Source organism: Pseudopipra pipra, chromosome 2 (genome assembly GCF_036250125.1).
Source record: "Pseudopipra pipra isolate bDixPip1 chromosome 2, bDixPip1.hap1, whole genome shotgun sequence".
NCBI lineage: Eukaryota > Metazoa > Chordata > Aves > Passeriformes > Pipridae > Pseudopipra > Pseudopipra pipra.
Window position 1 is genome coordinate 110,309,800 of NC_087550.1, and position 22,364 is coordinate 110,332,163.

Genomic DNA, 22,364 nt, shown 5'->3' on the forward strand with positions numbered 1-22,364 from the left:
CCATGCCATCATAATAAAGTACCTTTAACAGAGAATATTAAATCTGAAAAGTCGAGAAATTTCAACAAGCTGAATCCTTTTCAATTCCTCATATAGTTTAATTGAATGAGGGCAATCTAACCCATAAATACAGCAAAAAAAAGTGAATTCTAATTATGTGCTATAGCTACATATAATTTAAACATATTCATGAACTACCTTCACTGCTCTTCACTATTCAGAACTTTTTTAAAAGAAGTTTACAATAATTTTGAGCTAGAAACATTCCTCTAGAAAGCAAAAAAAAAAAAAAAAAAAGCAGAAGGCATGTGAGCATTATGTTCAAATTCTCCATTAAAAAGAAATAAATTTAACAAATCTTAATTATTTCATCAAAAATAATGGAAAACCTATAGAAGTTTGAAAGTAAATTAAAACATGACCTAAAACAAGGAAATACAGTAATTTTTCATAGAGAAAAAGATAAATTAATTAGCAGAGAAATAGCACTTTGAATTATAGATGAAATGAAAAAAAATTAGGGTGCAAATAAAAGACAGACAAGTATTTTTTAGAAAAATAAAACTCAATGAAAGTACTTCAAAATAAAAAGTCCACAATCAGAATATCCCAAACTAAAAAGATATCTAAGTTAGGTACCTCTATATGTATCTGAACTAGGCAGGAGATTTAACATATATAACTATTGTTTTGATAACTTCATTTTGTTTACCACAAACTTTTCATGGAAAATTTTAACTTCTACTGATTGCAACATAAAGGATCAAATGTCTCTGTGACAACTGATACAATTTGCACAGAAGGTCATCTCTTTATTTCCATAAGCCATATTCTCTAAAACTCTGTCCTAAATATGCATATTCTGTCTTCATTCCAGATATGAAGGAAATAATTTAAAGTATCTAGCACATCTGCCAACAGTCCAAAGTTTTCATTTTAGTATTTCTCAACTACATAAGAAAACCCTGATTTTCTCTCTTTCTTATTTGTAATTTTATTTGATATTTGTTTTAAGGCTGAAAACACTGCAATTATATTTCCAACCCAGCAGAAGGAAAGCTACTCAACTTTGATGGCATTTTCTCCCCTTCCTTGATTCAAGAGTTCACACAAATCTTCCTAGAGAAGGATTAAAGAGATCTACAGCAAAATTGGATTCTCACACACAAACTAATAGCCACTCCTGGGAACCAATTTAAACAGGAATTATTCCTGTTTGACACAGTGATTTGGCTCCATAAGGACCGTTAACAAGCTCTGAGCACATACAACTAATTTCAGGAAGGTGCTGGTTGCTAGGATGCCATTCTACTCTCAATTACTTTTCCTGGCATTGCGGACATCAATATGCTTACAGGTAGGAACAAACTTCCCCAATTTCCCTTTTTGCTTTGAAGAATTCTTGCTTTTTGATCTCCACAGAATGCAAATCCTGTTTTCCTTTTGCTGATTTTTTTTCCTAATGCTTTAGGACAGGGTACTTCACTGTGCTTTGAGAGTTTAGCTAGTATAGCCGTGGCTTTAATGCTTTATATTTCCATTTTCTATCAGCTGCAAGCAGGAAAGCATCAACATTATGTAAGGTATACTTTTAATGAAAATAGTTAATAAAATAGCTGTTGAACTACCATTAGCTATTTATACAATCCCTTTGCTAACTGATATTTCAAAAGAATGTATAGCTACCAGGAATTTGCAGCTGCCCATGCAAGCCAGTAATTAAAAGCAACAGATAGTAAAGTGTTTTCTCGATAAACGATTTCATTTCATATTAGACATTTAGCTGTGAAAGTCTAGACTGGCTCTCTTAAACTATGATTTAATATATTGTTATCAAAGAAATTCCAGGCTTTTCACATTTAAATTAGCTCCCAGAAACAAAGATATAGAAAAAAACCCCACTCAGTTATGTTAACCAATATATAATGTCTTCTATGAAAAGATCCGTGCTAAAAATCTGAAGACTGTCAGTTTAGGTTTTCCTTAAACAACGAAATACTGAAACAAATCCTTGAGAAATGTTAAAAATGGCTCGTGCTGTTGTTTTAAACCTTAGAAAGGTTAACATAAAGATTATTTCAAAACAACTTAGGCAAAATACTTGAGTAGGCCAAAAAACTTGAATCCGTGTATATTCTTGCTGTTATTACACCTTTGTAGTTGATGCAACCATGGATAGAATTCCTAGTCAGATTCAAGTCTAGTGATTTGAACTTCAGTATCTTCTTAACTGATTTTAATGAAGGAGCAGTCTTACTCTGATTACTATTTTGGTCTATTTGTCAAAAAAGGATAAGAAAGATAGGTAACAAGAAACCACAGAAATGCTAAATTAAATTATTTATTAGATTTTATATATAGCACAAGTTCATATTTAAATGAAGCATGTCTTATCATTGTATAAAGTCATTTGATTGTCATACAGCATGGTACCTGCACTTCTTTTTCAATTAGATACTGGTATGACTGGAAATAATGCAGCCATATACACAATATTTAAGCAAGCCAATTTTTTCCCGTGCCACTATTGTACAGCTCTAAAATCATCTTAGCTATCTTGCAGTTTCATCTTTCTCGAGGAGATTTAACACAATTACTTACAAATTATGTAATTATGTGGATGGACTTAATTTTCCTGAGGTTCTACATATCAAAAAGTTTGCACTTTCAGCAGCCTTTAAACGCATCTACTCAGCTAAGCTGAAAGGACAAGGTGTTCCAGAAACAGTTACCAACAGTCAACAGCAGCTTCTCTGGGGCATTAATGCTTCCTAACATGAAAAGGTCAACTATATCTTTGTTAAGAACAATGACTAGTAGCTACATGTCTAAATTTAGGCGTTTTTACATCACCACTGGAGGCAACACTGGGGCTGAGAGAAATGTTTTTATTCCCCTTCCACCTGAAGTATAACTGTCCTACATCTCTGACCACATCTCTTAGATTAACTTTTCTTCCATTAACATCTCAATTTCCCTTCTCTTCACTATATTATTTAGTTTCCAGGCTCTGTGTAGCCATGAGCCTCCTCTTCTCAGCAGGGGTATATACTTCTTCTTCTAATAAAAAACAACAAACAGGGAAAATGCCAGTAGCAGACATTTAAAGGAAGACTATAAAATCCCAGCAAGTAAAGGGAGATTCTACTCAGATTTACTGCCAGACACCAGTAGGCTGAGGTTTTTCTTGTCTAGAGACTGTGTCTAGATATTTCACAGAATAAGACTAATGGACCTAACATTCCTTTAAAAGAAACTTTTACATCCTTCTGATTACACTTGTTTCTGTCTTTTTTCCCCTATCTCCATTATATTGTTTGCTGAGGTGGCTCAAACTGCACACAAAACTCAAGAATTGTATATTATAGCTCTTTAGAAAGTTATACTGAGGTTTCACATGTTGATGTGTATTCCTTTCCTTATAATTTCTCCTTCTAAATGAAGCTGAGTACTGAATTGATTTTGTATTGAACCATCCACAAAGACTGCTATCCTCTGGCAGTAACATTAATACATCCTCCTTGTGGGTGATTCCTGTTGTTAATAAGGCAGGAGCTCATTATCTCACTGTAGACTTTGACAGAAAATCCCTCCTCTATCACTGTTCATTTTCAAAAAACTCAAGAGAACTGTACACTCCTTAAGACATCCAGTCATATGGTTTGCTTTCTTTAAAAAACGGCCAGTATTTTCAAATAATGAACAGGGTCAGAAAGACAGGCTGAGGCATCATTGCATTAGTCTTATTTTCCTTTATGAACAAGGTAAAAAAATTAAGTTGGCCAGGTGGCAAAGCCAAAGTCCTGTTTAAACAATTAAAAAACCCCACCAAACAGACAAACATTAGACACTAGCAGAAATTCCTTGTTTTATAATAGTGGGAAAAGTGGAAGCTGAGAACACGCAGGAGAAAAAGAATAAGTTATTTAGTTTTGAATGTATTGTTACAAATCATGAAAATGTAGCAGAGAGAATGGCAGAGGCATGTAATTGCACAGAGGGAAAACTGAAACACAGAGGCAGTATTATGAAAGCAAGAAATGGAACGCAAGGCTTGAGATCAGCCACACATAAACAAAGATTAGAAAAACAACAGGGTTCTGAAAAGCGTTGACAGCTAGAGAGGAAACACAGCAGACAGGTTAAAGAGGTGAAAAGATGGACTAATGACACAGAAATAATGTTCCAACCACAGAGAATAAAGGATTACAGGAACATCAAAGAAGATGGATTGCAAGATTTTAAATTCTAAAATTTAATCAAAACCAGATCTTGGTAATCTGATGAAACCAGTTCCAATTAAGTATACATGGCTAAACCCGGACTACATGAGTCAAGAGAAACCAAAAGGTTGTGGAGTCAGTATTCATGTGCTGTCTGTTCAAAAGTTTTACCTGCATTGATGCAAGAACTGAATGGAACATGGATTGACAGAAAAATTTAAAAAGAGATAGAGCAAGGAAAATGATTATTCTACTTTGACAGCATACCTGAGGTACAGTGACAAATACAGGGAGAAGTACAGAACAGTAAAGACTTCATACTTTCCCTGCCTATGCATTCTTTCTCCCACATCAAGACAAATTATGTAAATTCCTTTTTCTTTTCCTGAAGTTCAGTTACCTATAAAAGCCACCAAAACAACATTCCTTGCAGTATTACTTTTATTTGTAATGATTTTACAGTGAAAATTTGCTTGCAGCATTTCATTTAACTCCAATTATGTGGAGATAAAAGGGCAGTAAACTTTGGTTTAAATATCTTAGCTGAAATCTGTAATCTTATGTACATCTCTGAACAACTTCTTAAGCCACTTTTTCCTTCATGAGTTATAGGAATAATGTATTTTCACCAAAAAAAAAAAGAAAGAAAACAGAAAAGAGTTTCATTTCCAAACGTCAGCACATAAATCATGTCTTTATAATTGTACGTGCATGCAAAAGTATTACCTTAAAATATGTATATAACTAATTTGTATCTTCATAGAATCACAGAACACCCTGAGTATGAAGGGACCCACAAGGATTATCAAAGTCCAACTCCTGGCTCTGCACAGAACATCCCCACGAGTCATATCATGTGCCTGAGAGCATTGTCCAAATGCTTCTTGACCTTTGTCAGGCTTTGGTGCTGTGACCCCTGCCCTGGGGAGCCTGTTCCAGTGCCCAACCGTCCTCTCAGTGAAAAAATCTTTTTCTAATATCCAGCCTAAACCTCCCCTGACACAACTTCAGGCCATTCCCTCAGGTCCTGTCACTGGCCCCCCCAGAGAAGAGGTCAGTGCCTGCCCCTCTTCTTCCTCTCACGAGGAGGTTGTAACTGCAGTGAGGTCTCAGTTTCCTCTTCTCCAGGCTGAACAGACCAAGTGCCCTCAGCCGCTTCTTATATGGCTTCCCCTTGAGGCCCTTCACCATCCTTATTTCCCCTCCTTTGGACACTCTCTAATGGCTTAATATCTTTCTTATATTGTAGTACCCAAAACTGCCACGATATTCGAGGTGAGACTCCCCCCAGTGCACAGCAGAGCAGGACAATCCCCTTCCTTGCCTGACTGGACATGCTTTGCCTGATGCCCTCCAGGACACGGTTGGACCTCCTGAGTGCCAGAGCACTGATGACTCATAGTCAACTTGTCATCAACCAGGACCCCCAGGTTCCTTTCCATGACATTGCTCTCACACATGTTTGGCAAACATGACCTGATTCTTACCTGAATAAGCTATCACGTGATTAACACTCACAGGACACACGTTCTACTCTTACCTGTTCATTAACCAGAAGGACATTGCAGTAACGTTTTCCCTGATCAAAGGGGAGGAAATGAATATCTAAGCCTGCAGAACTTTTTCCTTTCAAGAACAGTTTTTCCATCGGACTGAAGAACTCAGGCAGGAGGCCGCATTGGACAGCTGTTAAAATAAGTTTGTTTAAATGGATGTTTAGATATAACAGCACAAGTTGTAAAATAAAGTAGCTGCATGAGTTTAAATACAAGAATACTGTATTTAGCATTCTGTAGTAATCAGTATTTAGACACACCTGTAACTAGTAATCAGTATTTACAGTTACAGTTGTGTAAATGAGCTGCAGTATTGCATGCTGTATTATTTAAATATATTTTGCTAATTACCTCTGTTCTTATTCTATGCACTGAAACAAAACTGGGGAAAACAGACACTTTTCACCATCAAAAATTCCTTAAGGAATTATAGCCTTTAACCAAAGGTCTGCTCACATCAGAAAGAAGAGGGTAATTTACTACTATTCAAACAAAGAAATCTTGCTTTCAGTAGCAGTAACTATGTTATGCTGTAGCTGGAAATCCTCTAGAATGGACAAAACCTACATAGTGGCAAGTTTGTTTTCTTTGCACTGCTTTTATAGAAGCATTATGTTGATAAAGAATCTTAGGGTTGAATCTGGCAGAGTCTGACTACTTTCTCACTGCATGTTTTTCATCTGCTAAGCGTATTTTGAAAATGCAGAACCAGCCCATCATTCAAGCTTCACTGGCCAGCTTTCTAGGAAGGTCAGCAGACTTTAAAACGTGTGTGAAAGTGAAGGCAATTGAAATCAGTGAGATCACATAGAAGTGTATGCCAAACTGGCCAAATAAATAGAGCAGGGAAGGGGGAATCCACAACTGCTCTGAGCAACCTGTTCCAGTGCCTCACCACCCTCACAGTAAGAATTTCTTCCTAATATTTAATCTAAATCTGCCCTCTTTCAGTTTAAAGCTATTACCCCTTGTTCTATCACTACATGCCCTTGTAAAAAATCCATCTCCAGGTTCTCTCATGGGCTCCCTTCAGGTACTAAAGGTCAAAATAAGGTCACCATGGAGCCCACTCTTCTCTAGGCTAATTTTTTGAGTGTGATGAACAATTTTAGGCCAATGTTTTAAGAAAACTATAAATAATAGTCACTGAGCACACTTTTCATGTCAAAATCTTACTTATGTAAATAGTCTTATTTCTACTATAGTGCAATACAAGGTACTGTATAGAGGTACTTACGGTAAATAGAGTTGTTCTCTTCATTTGAATCTTCAGACAGTGTGTTATTTTTTGAGTTTAATATGTTACATTCAGAACTAAAAGGAAAAAAAATAAAAATTGAAGCAATATCCTAAAGCTGAACATTTTGATTATTAATAGATAACTTTTTTCCCTTTTTATGAATAAATACTGGAAAAGAAAAAGTTTCAAGACAATCAAAAATAAATGAACACCACATTTGGGAACCATTTACCTATCCAATAATGTTAAGCATCCCCTCTTCCACTTGAGTTATTATGCAAACTTAGAGTAGAGCCAGAACATCCTTCTTTAAATTAACCAGCATCTCGTTTCATAAATTCAAGTTTGAATACAAACTTGCATGTTATTTTTATTTATTTGTATATTTTTAAATTTAAGTCCAACATACACACTGTAATAGTAATAAAGACATCATAACACCTTATAAAATTAGTGTGACTTTATACAATGTTTTCTAACCTAACCAAGCCCTAGGATAACAATATGTTTAAGATATTTAATAGGAAAGCCACTTCTTCCATTATTTAAGACATCTCACTTTTTAACAAATTAATATCAATATTTACATTAACACTAATAAAAGTTGAGTGATCTAAATTTAATCCAGCAAGTGCGAGATTCAGATCTAATCCCAGAAAAAGACCCACTAGAATCTCACCATTTTGTATATCAGGGATTCATAAACTGCAACAAATCAATAGTATACAAATTATTTAAAATTGTGAGCCATTATTTTTTCTTAGAGGAAACAGAACATGATTACTTCAGAAAAAGTGCAACATAGACAGTAGAATATTAACATATTTTGTGGTAAAAAAATAGGGGGCAAATGTTGCCCTACCTGGTGTAAATAATTTCTCTTACAGTGCTGATTTCCAAACTGATTGAATTTGGCATCTTATATTTGCCATTGTCAAGATTAATATCTTTTTAATATTAAAGTTGAAATTACCTAAAATAGTTTTTCTTTAAATTACTTCTTAGATGTTATCTTTTCTTTTTTTTTCTTTTTTACATTACAAGAATTATTGTACAAAAAAAAAAAAACCTACTTGAAATTTGCTTGAGTACACATGGTTTAAAATGTTTCTGCTCATAGAATAAAGATAAATAAAATTTCCATGATTTTCTGTACAAAGGTTAATTTTACTCTTGGCTCTTTGAATAAGTATTTGGGAACTTCATAGTACACAGTAAGGAATTAGGGATGTGAAATCCCCATGTTAATAACATGTAGTTCATGATCTTGCTAGGAAACATCAAAACTCCTAAGAGAAGCTCTTCAAGCAATTTCTAGCAAAAAAAAAAAAATAAAATTCTCTTCTTGTTTCAGTTCAGTTCAGGCACAAGGTTCATTTCCACAAGGTTATAGCCTTGAAAAGATGGGATAAGGTAAGTCCAGGAACAGTAAAGCTTGTTCCCTTGGTACTATTTTCACACCAAGGCTACAGGAATGACCTATATTAAATAACACTGCAGTTAATCATTCAAAAGAAACCTAATGTAACCAAGGATTTGTCTAAGAAAGGGGAAGGGGATGAATCTTAACCTGAACACCTTAACTCTTTTCACTACAATATTGCTTTTCAAGTGTATTTGAAAAGAATAGGTATTCTCAAAAAAAAAAAAAACCACCTTAGAACAAAATCTTCTCTAAATTCCCACCTCCCCCAAAGCAAACTGTGCTCCTGACTGTCATATGTCCTTGGTGTGACTTTATATAGTTTTCTACCCTTCTTCACAAATAATTTCTACCATTGTTGACAGGAATTAACACTGTGCAGTTACATTTATGGAAGGAGAGTTTTGTTTAATTTATGACAAGCACAGAGCTCAAAGATGCTGAAAACTATAATGTAATGTATCTCAAAAAAAAAAAATACTGTGAGCTTCAGCTCAAGACTCAGGTTTAATATTATCCATGCATAAAAGTCATTCTCCTCTAGCAGTAAAATTTTATGAACCAGCATACAGCAAACAATTATTACATACAGTATCTGATAGATGTTGGGTCTCTGTTAAAATAAACAGTTAATCTTGAAGGGCTAAGAAAAAAATCACAACCTTAAATAAATGGACTTGCAAAAGTCTCAGAATATGTTATCCTGAAGGTGTATTTTAATGCCTACACTTTAAGGCCATTTTTCAGAAAGGAAAACGATCTCTGAGTTATAAGCATGCAACATACTATTTATTTTGTATTTCACAAATAAGTATCTCATATTAAAAAAAACAAATTTTATATAAAGCATAATTTCTTACAATGCTTTACCTTTGAATGAGAATGCTAAGTCATGCTTGCAAAAACAGAAACTACAGCTGAAGAATCACTGTAAAAGTAACAAATAGCTCAAAAGCTGTATGAAAAAAATAATAGTGGAAATACATTACAGCTCTTCACTGGTGTGAACTCTACATTGAATAAGTCCTATTTTCAGAGCTGAACAACAGAGGAACTCATTAGGCTGATTTAACATGGTATTGAACTTCTCTCTTTATCAATTCCTTTCTTACATCAATGAACAAAACACCTGCAGATAAGTGATGGGAAACAAAACTGTGTTGTGGAAGACATGAACATTGTGCCTCATTCTTCCATAACAAAAAGAAATAGCATCTCATTCAACAACAAAAGCAAAAGGAATAAAGTTCAGGAAGGTATAAGAAGCTTAGTTATACTCAAAGTCTGGTTCAGTACATCCCCTTTCAATACACAGAGAAATAAGGAAATGGATTAGGCAGAACAGCTGAAAGCTGCCATAAAATAAGTCTGCACAGTCTCTTTGCTGAACCTGAACCCAGGTTCAGCAAAATCTCCAGTATCAATAGAAAATTTGGAATGAATGGCTTGAGAGCAGGCTTGTGAAGGAGCACTTGGGCATACTGGGGAATGAAAAAATATGTAGGAGCTGGCAATGTGCAGCAGCAGCTCAAAAAGCCAACCCTGTCCTGGCTGCATCCAAAGCAGCGAGGGCAGTGGGGCCAGGGAGGGGATTCTCCCCCTCTGCTTTGCCCTTGTGAGACCCCACCTGCAGTGCTACATCTACCTCTGGGGTCCTCAGCACAAGAAAGACACGAACGTAGAGAAGGTCCAGAGGAAGCCCACAAAAATGGCTGGAGCACCCCTCCTATGAAGATAGCTGGGAGAAGAGAAGGCTCCAGGGAGACCCTGCTGTGGTCTTTCAGTATTTAAAGGGGGAGAGGGGGCTGGGGGTGGGCATAAAAAAGATAAAGAGAGACCAAATGACTTAAACTGTCTCTCATTTGTTTTTGGTTTTTTTACAAACATAACTTGTCCCTTCCACAGCAAGATTATTTTACTGTGCATTAAATGAAAAAAAGTTCTGTATGGTACAGGTGAGGATTGGTTTATGAAGGCACCTCTCAGTTGCTTGGTATAAACACCTGGTTGAGACAGAGAAATGAGAGGTGTGAATACATTCTGCTGTGGTTTATTCAATCATGTATTACAAATTACAATCATAGAACAGTTTGGATTGGAAAGGATCTAAAAGTTTATCTAGTTCCAACCCACTTCCACACTTGTGCAGCAGTTTAGTAGCTGTCACCTCTGAGTTGTCAGATACCTGTTCCCACACAATACCACCAAGAGGCTGGGCTTGCCATGTTATCAGGTATGACAAAAATCAAGATGAAAAGTAAAATCATTATGCAGTCAACATAGATAGTGTTCATACATCATGTCATATTAGCTATACCTCTGTAATGGTACACCTTTACTCTTTAGTTCAGAGTCCAAACAAGCCAATAACTCTCTTTTCCATTCAACAAATTTGCAGGAAAAAAAAAAAGAAAAAGAGAAAATCACTTTGCTTTATGTATCTGGAGGAGAATTTACTAGAATATCTTTTTAGTCAATTACAGTTCCAGATTTTATATATTACTGAGGGGAAAAAACAGTGCCAGACACCATGGGGAAATATGAATTTCACAGACCAGCAACATAATCAATGAATTTTAGGAGACAAGAACTTTAGCAGCAAGCAAATGTCTTATTAGAGGGGAGGAATACAAGGAACTGCTTGATAATGCACTGAAAATACTGAAACATTTAAAGACAAAACTCACATCTAAGATATTTGCCAGTTTTCAAGCTTCGCAGGACAGTTTCTGATCTCAGAACAAAGAGTAGGATAAAAACTAAAACAAAAGCTTCCCAAAATAGGTACAGTACAGCTTAGAATAGATGAATTTCTATTATATCAAATAATAACCAGAATTGCAATGACTCCTGATAGCATATTTGTAAACCATATCTTATGAAATGATGGGTATTAATGCTGTATCTCATAACCTATATTACACAGAGGTACTGTGGAGTTTCATTTCACTAAGAAAGTACAGGTATTGTGTATAACATACCTCTTTCCTCGACACATGAAACTGCTTAGAACAAAAAGTGTAAGAATAAAATTCAGAAAATTAAAAATGTTTGGAATTCCTGATACTATCTCTGGTTTTAAAAAAAAGGGAAATAACCTAACATTAAGAAGTTATATACAGTGCAAAGATTGATTCGAAATTCACTCATTAATTGTTTCTTTTTTGGTTTGAAATTAAATTTTAATGTAAAAACATTTATCCACATTTTTTGAAAATCAGTCTTGTGCAATCATGAACCATCCTTATGACTCATGGACACTAATGCAAATGCTAAACTGCTTAAGCCATGGTCTTAGAATAGGACTATTAGTGAATCATTAGTATATCTTTATCACTTCCTAGTTTTACAGAAGGAAATCTATGAAGGAAAAAATAGCTGTTAAATGCAACCTTGAACTTTTACTGTCATTTGTTGTTTCGTTTTCTTTCTAATGGACATGATTCAAATGCCAACATGCTTTAAAATTATGGATAGTTTTACACTATAATTTCTGGGCCGTATGTCGTGCTTCACTCCACCTGGTTCTCTTTCTTGCACAGTGAGCATACCATGCTGGCATACAGATGTAGACCAAGGACAAAAATTGAAGTTTCAAGGGCTTAAAAAAGCACAGAAAAGTGCATAACTTGAAAAAATCCAGGCACATGTATCACAGCATACTTCAAAGAAAAATTATGTCGAATGGATGAAAAAACACTATCCTTCTCACCACACACCATTCTGCTCCCCATGGACAAATAGATCTTGCCTGCACCACTGAATGGCATGGACTATTGTTAGATTTTTTAGCTTAGACAGCGCTGTATCCCAGCAAGGGTATAATTCACTGGGGCTCTACCTGCAGACTAGGCCATTTTTCCAGCCACAGTATAATGAGCCCATGTCACAATGACCAAAGGGCTGGTCTCCTTTTTAGTATGAATGTCACCATTTTGGGTGTCTGTGATTTTGCCAGAGGGGAAAGCTGGTAGGTAAGAGGGTCACCTGCCAAGCAAAGCTTGTTATAGCAAGGTTTAAAGTGTGTCTGACACATCTGGAGGCACAGAATGAGGATGCAGAAGGAGCTGTGAGCCCACCTGCACCTGCTCGGATGACCAAGTGGTCATTTGCATGATTTGATCCTGACATCAATCACATAGACAGCATTACCTACAGGGCAAACACTGATTTTTATGGTAGTTTTATGCTTATGGAGCATTTAGAGCAACAGGTCCCCATTTTGCAGAAGGCATTTTCTGGATTTATCAAAAGAATAAAAATGATGACAGGCACAATCTTCTTACTGATCAGTTATACTAGTTTTTTAACACAGATTTCAGAAGTTTGTTCCACTCAGGAAAATGGAAAAACTTTGGAAAAAAAAGCACCTAAGTGGCTTCTGTTATCACAGATGACAGAAACATCTAAAAATATAACAAATCAGTACTGCATATTTCTAAAGACATAAAATGCCGTCAAATTAATTTCAGTAAGAGTGTGACTAAAATTACACTATTTAGACTGATTTATTTTCTAGAGATAATTAAGATGAAATATTCAGGATGATGAAAAATCCTTTTCAATATCAATAATGATTACATACTTATTTAATTCAGTAGAGAGCATAGTATAAATTACACTTCAGAAAATCACTTTAAGTTAAAATAAGTGCATAATTTTTCTTAATATTGAAATGGTCATTACTTTTCAGTTTTTAAATTTTTCTTTTTCTTTCACATTTTTTTAGAAAGGAAACTGAAAATCAGTCTGCATTTCACAACATGGCTTTGGACCATCCCTATGATTACAATTGAACCTCCAGTATTGATGAGCTAGTAGTTTAAGATATTTCCCAATAACCCTTGAATAAGTGTCTCAGGATTTTGAATGTTTATATGAGCTTCAGAAATTACATGACTCAAGTTGTGGGAAATATTTTAAATTATCAAATAAAGAATTAATGAATTATTCAACCTGTTTACAAGGGTTTTTTACAGTACTGTCCTGGTTTTGGCTGGGATAGAGTTCATTTTCTTCCTAGGACCTGGTACAGTGCTGTGGTTTAGATTTAGGATGAAAAAAGTATTGATAACACACTGAAGTTTTAGTTGTTGCTGAGGAGTGCCTACCCTAAATCAAAGTTTTTTTCAGCTTTCCATGCTCTGCCAGTGAGCAGATGCACAAGAAGCCAGGAGGGAGCATGGCCAGGAATGCTGAACTGAACTAGCCAAAGGGATATTCCATACCACAGAACACCATGCTCAGTATATAAACCAGGCAGAGCTGGCCAGGAGCCAATGGTTGCTGCTTGGGGACTGGCTGGGCATCTCCTATGGTATTTCCACATTCTAACCTATAACTCTTTACAACAGGTGGCACACAACTATACACAAATATGTAATACTAATAGAATTGTATAATAAAATATCTTACAATTACCAATTTTTATTTGGAACTTACCTAAATGTTTGCTCTTTCTTTAATTTCCTGGCTCGATACACTTGCTCTGGCTGTATGAAACTACGTGTGGATTCCAGCAAAACGACCCTGAAGCATGACAAGCACCCATAATGACCTCATTTTTAACTTGCAGAATGCAGAAAAAATTCAGTTTATTCTAACTTTTAAACACAGGATTAGTAAAGAAGTTTATTATTTTTAATTGGAGATACCTTAAAAATACTTGTAGCGGTTTAGCCCGTTTTCCTGTAAAAGAGCTACTTCCTTGGTATCAGAAAATGTGTTTCCTAGTGTTATTTGCAAGTAAACAATACAACCCCTGATGAAACACTAGATTCCTGAAATCACTGGAAACATGATATAAAAAATATTTTATTCTAGATTAATGGTTCAAATGTTGGCCAGATTGATAATTACTTCTGGTAGTTGTCAGGCAGCTTTTGAATGATGCACATAAAACTAAATCACTTCATCACTTCATCAATTATTTCCAAGAGAGTTATCCAAACCGTAGGACTGATTACAGGCAACATCACTGACCACCTCAAGGACTTTAAAAAAGACAGAAGCTAAATAAACTCATATGATTCCCACACACAAGGCTTATGCCAGAGGGCATTCCTGTAACAGTGGAAACAGTCCTGTTACAGGATTGTAATTGTTATTTGGATAGACCAATTCTATTCTGTGGGGGAAAGAGAATTTTAATTTGCAACTTATGCAACATATATATTCATGTTGCATAAAAAAACAAGTCTAAAATCTTATGGAAGATAGTTCTTGCAAATAAATGAATGAGATGAACCAATTCCTAGTTCTATAGACTAAAGACAAAATAAGGAGTCATATCACATAAATATATTTTAAAGAGGCACAGCACTCTATTTCTTTTGTATTAAGGAAAGCAACTTTTATAACTGCAGTTGTTGCATCTATAATGAATACAAATTAAAAATTAGATTAACTGATAGTGATGGAAGCCCCAAGGCTAAAGCATTTTTTTTTTCTTTTGCATGCTTAATAATTTAAACAGCAGGATAAAACAGATTGGGGGAAAAAATAACCAACAATTAATTAACAGAGCTTGTTTCTCTTTGTAAATCTGCTGGACCTCAGCCAAACACAAAAATACAAGCAAGGTTCATGAACTCCATTTGATTAAAGCTCCAGCTTTATTGCTTACACTGAGATGGATTTCAATTAAGGCTTATTTATCTTCTTTATTCATTATGATAGCTTCCACTTCATAGTACTTGTAACAATTTAACCTCCAGGTTTTAAATTTTTAAGAAGAAGAAGAAAATTATGCAAAAGAGTGGATAAAACAGCATGATCATTAAAGATTTGTGTTTACAGCATTGTCTACCTGAATATGCCATCAGTTTTGAAGGGATTAGTAACATTTAGGCTAACTTTCTTCAGCTCATAACATGGGGATTTGCACTTTGTAACACCCTAAAAGAGAACAAAAAATTACACCAATATGAAAAAGCTGCTAAACTACATATGCAAACAAGCAGGAAAATATTACAAAGAAGAATAGAACCCTTGACCACTGGGTTTCTTTCAAACAAGCACTAAACTTCACTGCATTTTAAAAATGCTCCCAAATGATAACACAAGGCCAAGAATCAAGTTATCATGGTTTTTCCTTCCTTATCTTTACATGTTCCCTATTTTTTCTCTTGCCCCAACCTTTCTTTCTAACATCAGTGTCTATTCCTATAGTATACAGAGAGTAAGGAGAAAAAAAAAATTAAAAAAGAAAAAAAAAGAATCACATAAACATCATTTGTATCACATGTGTATCTGCTCTGACTATTTCTGGGATATATCTTAACACTACACACTGTCTATAGTTAAAAAGCATAAATACACCCAGAAACATCTAATGAAAATTTGCAATCCTTCTACATGTGACAACTGAAATCACTGGCCTGAAGCATATCAACCCCTCCATAATGGAATTTCCAATAGCATTCATAAGCTGAAAGGATTCCAGATTTATTTACAGAGAAATCAGTGCAAGTCTTTACAATTTATTCAAGATCTAAATGCAATTTATATTGTATCCAGATCACGAATCTTAGATAACCCTCTAGGGTTTTTTCTGCATGTACATAGACTGATATTGGACATCTTAAAATTCATAGGTCTAAGGCTAAAGCTGATGGCAACTCACATTTTCATTCTTACCTCAGTTCATTTTTGTTTGAAATAACATAGAGAATAACAATATTTCTTGTGACAATATCAGTCATACACACATAAACTTACAGCAGGCTCAATATGCTTGACTTCAGATTTCAGAGAGAATGTCAGTGTGGCAGCATCTATTCCGTGTGAGGTCAGTAGCAACACTGCTTCAGCAGGGCGCAGGAAACGAATTGTGAATTCCACATTCATAGATGCCTGTTTCCTGGGGGAGGGAGGGAGGGGGAAATCACAAAATTGTGACTCAGAAATTACTCAGAAATGTAATTTCAGGAGCACTTTTCAGAGTCTTTGTAAGGTAAGGGGCCCAGAAAAGAAAGTAAATTGTTTCTTCTGAAATCTTTTGTGGTAATAGAATCTTCTGCCTAAGAGCATCTTAAAACATTCTAATAAAATGCTATATAGAGAATAATACTAAATCCTTATTGCTTTTTATGACATTAGAATGCAGCTTAATTTTTCTTCCCTCACACGCTAGCACAGGAAGTTTTCTTTCCTTACAGCACCACCCTAAGTAAACAACCCATTCAATGTATGCTCCTCTATTTGAATAAGTTTTTCTGAGTTAAACAGTCAGACATCCTGTTATGCAAGTTGTGAGGCAGATCTAGATGTCCTTAATCAAATTCTCATTGAAGATTGAGAAAGAAATTGGTAAAAAACCCCTTCAGAATAATTAGTAAAGCTGAGTAATTAAGAGGCAAAAAACCCCAAAGTTCTCTAAATAACAGCCCCTCTCTAATGGGAAAACTAGAGAAGGGGAGACCACATAGACTGAGAATTTAGACTAGGTAAAAGTTTAGCCTTTATTTGCATCAGTCCTTCAATTAAGCAAGAACAATAAGAAAAGTTTAATGCCTGAAGCTCACACTTTGAAGCTCTTGAAATATCTCTCTGTTTTTGAGACAAATGCCTTAAGAAGGCATGAAGGTCAGAAAAATTAGTATGTAGGACTGTTCCAAAAGTAGTAGAATCTAAATGTATTCTGCCTCTCTACACATATGACCAGAGCAGAGAGAGCTTCCTCTGAACGAAAAAGACCTATACTTTAGGAGTTATAAGAAGAATATCCCAAAATATATACCAAAAAGTCAGTTGATTGGTTTATACTTTCATTGTAATGTCATTCTATGTAGTTAATGAAATTTTAAAATTTTCCCCCCAACAAACTGTATGAAAAAGATGGCAGAAAGAAAATAACCTATGGTAAAATCTTTACAGTTCTTAATTAACTCAGGTTGATATTTTTTGAAGAAATTCTTCCAATGTAGGAAAAGTTTATATTTATAAACTGCAGATTTGTTAATTGTCTTTCTGGAAGATATGGCAAATACTGAAGTCAAAAGGAAACCTCTCCTCAACCTAAATCAGCCTTCCTCATTAAATAATTAATAGGAACTCTGCAGGCTGACAGAACAGAATTAAAATAGAGGGCAGAGGGAAGTTATGTCTGATTTATTGGTCTTCTGACAACTGGGAATTCTAAAACAGAGGCAAACAACTAACTAACAGTGGTATGTGAAATATGCCTATCATATATTATATGTACATATACTTAAACAAGTAAGTGGTGAAGTAGAGGATTTATAATACCACTCAGCATACCATGTCTTCAATGGAATCATGTGAATTTACATTTGGTTCACAAATTTGATAATAAAAGCTACTTTTCCAAGTGATTTCAATGCACACATCTCTTCATATAAGTTGAACCATCACAACCATGGCAGGAGTTCTATAAACTTATTTTGATGGTAGTAGTGGCAGGATTTGTCCCTGGATGACAGCTGCTTTCAAGGAAACTTCTGGGACATCCTTTACCTAATTCTTATGATGGAACAGAATGGAGAAAAAACTACCTTGGCACCTGAGAATCAGATGGTGATAAATAGAACACCAAAATCTTTTTAAAAATCTTGGGGAAGATCAGAAGAATAACAGACCCTTAAGCCTCAAATTTGTAGCAAATCTATATCAAATTCAGCTCATGAAATTGTTCTATAAGCTTGTTCACTCTCATACTATTATAATTAGCTCTGTCCACACCCACTTCATTCGTAGGAGTCAAAGATTCTTTATTTCTTTATCAGATCAGCATGTACCACCATTCAAAAAAGGAGGTACATGCTTCTATTCATTATACTTTGGTGTAGGAAAAAAAAGAGTTGCTTGAAGAGATGAAATTTGCAGAGTTTAAGGCCAAGAGAAAATATTAGATAACACAACCTAAAGTAGTTATACATTGCAGGCCATCATGTGCAAGCCAATCATTCTTCAGTTGCTTCTGATAACTACCATTTGGGAGAAGTGTTTTTCTGAGAAAGCACCCCCATATTATCTGTGGCAGAAGGTTGGATTAAGTAACTTTCTGAGGTCACTTCCTGCACTATTTTCAATGTTCTGCACTTTGCAAAACTCTTAAATTTTTCATTTCGATAGTATTTTTCCCTCAGTAGCTAATCACTTTCCCTACCTCCAGTCTGAATTTCTACAGCTCCAGCTTCAAGGTATTGCTTTATAAAAAGATTTTTGTTCTATACTGTTTGTAGTTAAACAAATCGCTTTCCCAGGGAAATACTGATCAAGTAATTTTCACCATTTTTCTTGGTAAGAAACCCACACTGAGTAACTTTATAGGCGTGTCTACACCATATAAGAGAGCTTAGAGATATTTATGCTATTATTGTTGTGAGCTGCAAGTCTATATAGCACTGTGCAGTGTCCTAGAGAGTGGGACTGTCAGATCAAAGATTAATTACACTAATTACATTACATCTATATGCAAGATATGACACTCAGCTACACCAGACCCCCCACGATATTATGACCTAACAAAGAACCTGCAAGATTTCCACACATCTCACCAACTTTTGGAGTTCTCAAACAATTCCATCAGAATATTAAGAAAGCTACTAATTACAAAACAACTATTATTCATTTAGTGGTCATGATTACAAGTAAGGTTAAGTTATGATAAACTCTGCAGAAGTTACCAGTGCATGATTGTCATTTTCACAAGCTTTTATTTATATGCAATTTTTCAAATATTTGTTGCTATATATAATGCCAAACAGCTCAACAACAAGTTTATGCACATTTAATTGTGTCTTGATTTTGCTTTGTTTGTACTTTGTTGTTTTTCTTAAAGGTGAAGTGAAAAACAGCCATAGCATTGACCTTTCAGAGAAACACATGATATTTTCAAGGATTAGATTTTTATGCTAATTCTTATTTGAAGTAATTGTAAAGAAAATGGAATCAAATCAGCCTCACAGTTTGTTGAAAACGTGTAATTATTTGTTGTCTTCTTTGCATATATTTACAATAGGCATGTCATTTAATACTGAAATATTAGTCATCCTTAAAGAGCACTGTATTTATGTTGAATCTTCTTGAATTTGACAATCTATATTTGCAAATTTTTTTCTTCTTCACAGTTTATTTCCATACAAATGTTGAGCTTTGTTTTCCTTTTTAAAATCTCTAATCCATTTTATCTGTAAAAGAAAGTCTTGCAGATGAACTTAAAAACTCCTGACAGCCATAGTCACTGCTACATCCCTCTTGTCTTCACTAGTTAAGCAGGGATTACTGAAAATCCTGTTTCTATTCATAAAGGCACATAGACAGAAAGAGCAAAATGAATGAAACCAAAAAGATGGCAATATTCCGTATTTCTGCTACCAAAAATATAACAACCTAATGCATTCCCAAGCTTAGGTCTCTCCAAAAATCCTTGGATGGCTCTCAGAAACATCAGATATACAAATAATTACATCTCATCTGTCTAGGCAGGGAGGGAGGACGGAGGCAAAAAGAAGTAGTCTAACACTACTATCAAATCTATGTCATGTCCTCTTAAACTTCCAGCCAATCTTCAACTAAGAAGAAGGATGTGAAATCTCAAAAAAAAAAAAAAAATTACATGCTCATGCATCTACAATGCATTGATCTAAGAACTGTGAATACAGTTCAGAGGAGGTATTTCAAATTTAGTTGGAGAAAAAAACCAAAATGTAACAACAGGAAATTCAAATTGAAAATTAAAGATTTTGATACATTGGGGAAAAAAAATTTTTGGACAGAGATGACTCCTCTAATGATCTTATGTTCTGCTCTTAAAGCCCTATTGAGGTAAACTGAAAGTATCCACTGAAATATAACTCTAGATTTGTTCTAGGTTAAGGAGAAAAATACTGACCTTTATCCTGACTGATTTTGTCCTGTTTGTAGTTGAACGTATTTCTAGTGTTCTATCACACTTAAATAAGTAGGTTTATATTTCTGTAATGCTAAACTCAATAATAATACTAAAATGTCATTACTTACTTAGGGGTAATGGTGACAGTGTTTCCTTTAGGTAATGAGAAATCATCAGCATCTCTTCCCCTAAGAATAGCCTCATATATCAAAGGTTTTTTGCTTGGGTTTTTCAGACGTACCTATTGCAACAACAACAACAAAATCAGCCTATTTTTATTTGATTTTTAGAGTATAATAGGTGTATTCTGCATCTAAATTCCAAAATACAAAGTAAGAATATAAAAAAATATGAAAGCACTTCAAATAACTAAGTAGATCATTTTTCTTCCAAAGGACTATAGACTTCCCACAGACTATGCAACTTTAATTTTTCAGAGTATTCTTTTTGCAGTGTACGCTGCAGTCCTATGCCTGTTAATCTCTTATTCCTCTCTTTGATCTCAGATTTGTCAAATTTGTAGTTTTTTTACTGTGCTTACAAGCATAGGGAAAAAAACAGCAGCAGAAGTGAAATCCCAAGACTGAAGAGATAAAAAGAAGATGCAAGCTTTCATCTTCTGTATTTAACAGCCAATTGACATGAAACTTCTTAATTCTTTTTTGTAGTATATGAATAATATAAACACATATATACATACAATGTTTTAACATTGCACTACTACAAATCTAAATTCAATGGTTTCAGTACCTGTTTAATAACAGTTGCATGGAGAGCACCTGTAAATTCTATAGTGTTCTTGGGCAAGTAGTCAGGGAGAACTTCATACAGGTAGACACACAAAATAAGCATCATGACTGGGTTTGGATCACTGATATCAGTGGCCTAATATTGAAAACAAACAAAGAAAAAATAACCAGATATTGAGTTAAAATTTTGCCTGTATAGTTTAGAGATATGAAGAACAAAAAAAGTTTAAGGTAATTTTTACTATACAAATATTTTCAATCTAACCTGTCATTGTCATGGCTGGGCTTCGTGAACGAAGATTTGGGAAATTTGGGAATCTAACCTGTAATAACTGGATAATGCCCATAGCTAATATGAACATGAATCTAGTTAGTGGACAAAATAAAACCGTGATCATTGATGACATGCTCTGGTAATAAAACCAGGCTAAAAATTAAACCTACCTTTTTTTCCCCACATTTCAGCAGAAAAAGACATTAATTTCATTAAAATTAAGCATAACCAAAAAAGCAAGTAAAATTTACTATTTGGAAAACATATGTCTTTACTATTGCTAAAAAAATATATATATGTAAAGTCTTTCAGTTTACTATGAAAAATACCAGCCCAAATGCTCCTACATGCAGTTTTGCAACTGTTTATGAAGACAATGTCACCATCCAACTAAAAACTTTATAGTTATTTTTATCACAGATACTAAATTCCTTTACAAAAGGTAGCGAGTATTCCTACATCTTAAATATTTGATTTACAGAAAAGTACTTGAATGGCAGTTGCAAAACATATCAAAGCTTCAATCCTCAGCAATTCTGGTAAGTCACTAAAGAGAGTGGCAGAACTATTAGCCACACAGACTGAAAAAAGGAGAAAAAAATTGACTTCTAGACTGTCTTAGTGTGGCAAGAGAGATGTATGAACATATTTATCATCTTAACTATCTGATTTAAGTTTTACTTTCACGTTAAGATTTATTTGAAGTTTTAAAGGTAAAGTTCTCCTGCCCTGTGCCCAGCCAAGCAGCACATCCTACTCCCAGCAGTTCTCACACAGCTCCCTCTCTAACCTTCTTAGAGAGTGAGTACATCACTGGGCACTGATCTGAATTTTCCCTGTAACTCTCCATAGTTTCTTAGATAACATTTATCCCTGTAATTCTGAAGATTAATTTCATATACTCTTTATGCATAATGCAGACATGCATATGTAATCATATTTCTCATCTTCTATTTGTTTGATTCCATCACTACTGTTTTTTAAGATTCAAACTTTAGGATGCATTTACTATGCAAAGTAAAAAAGCTTCTTCCCTGCAAAA

The 22,364-nt window shown here is 34.7% G+C and overlaps 1 protein-coding gene across 3 annotated transcripts in view; it reads right to left on the reverse strand.

The window, feature by feature from the left end:
* The window catches only part of CFAP47 (cilia and flagella associated protein 47), a 281,915-nt gene that overhangs the window by 176,249 nt on the left and 83,302 nt on the right, over positions 1 to 22,364 (reverse strand). For all 3 annotated transcript variants that reach the window (XM_064646845.1, XM_064646846.1, XM_064646844.1), the window contains exons 36-42: positions 21,050 to 21,184; positions 20,428 to 20,540; positions 16,162 to 16,303; positions 15,251 to 15,339; positions 13,885 to 13,971; positions 7,017 to 7,093; positions 5,764 to 5,909 (exon numbers count right to left, since the gene is read on the reverse strand). In XM_064646845.1, coding sequence (XP_064502915.1) covers positions 5,764 to 5,909; positions 7,017 to 7,093; positions 13,885 to 13,971; positions 15,251 to 15,339; positions 16,162 to 16,303; positions 20,428 to 20,540; positions 21,050 to 21,184 — 789 coding nt within the window. The remainder of the gene's footprint in view (positions 1 to 5,763; positions 5,910 to 7,016; positions 7,094 to 13,884; positions 13,972 to 15,250; positions 15,340 to 16,161; positions 16,304 to 20,427; positions 20,541 to 21,049; positions 21,185 to 22,364) is intronic.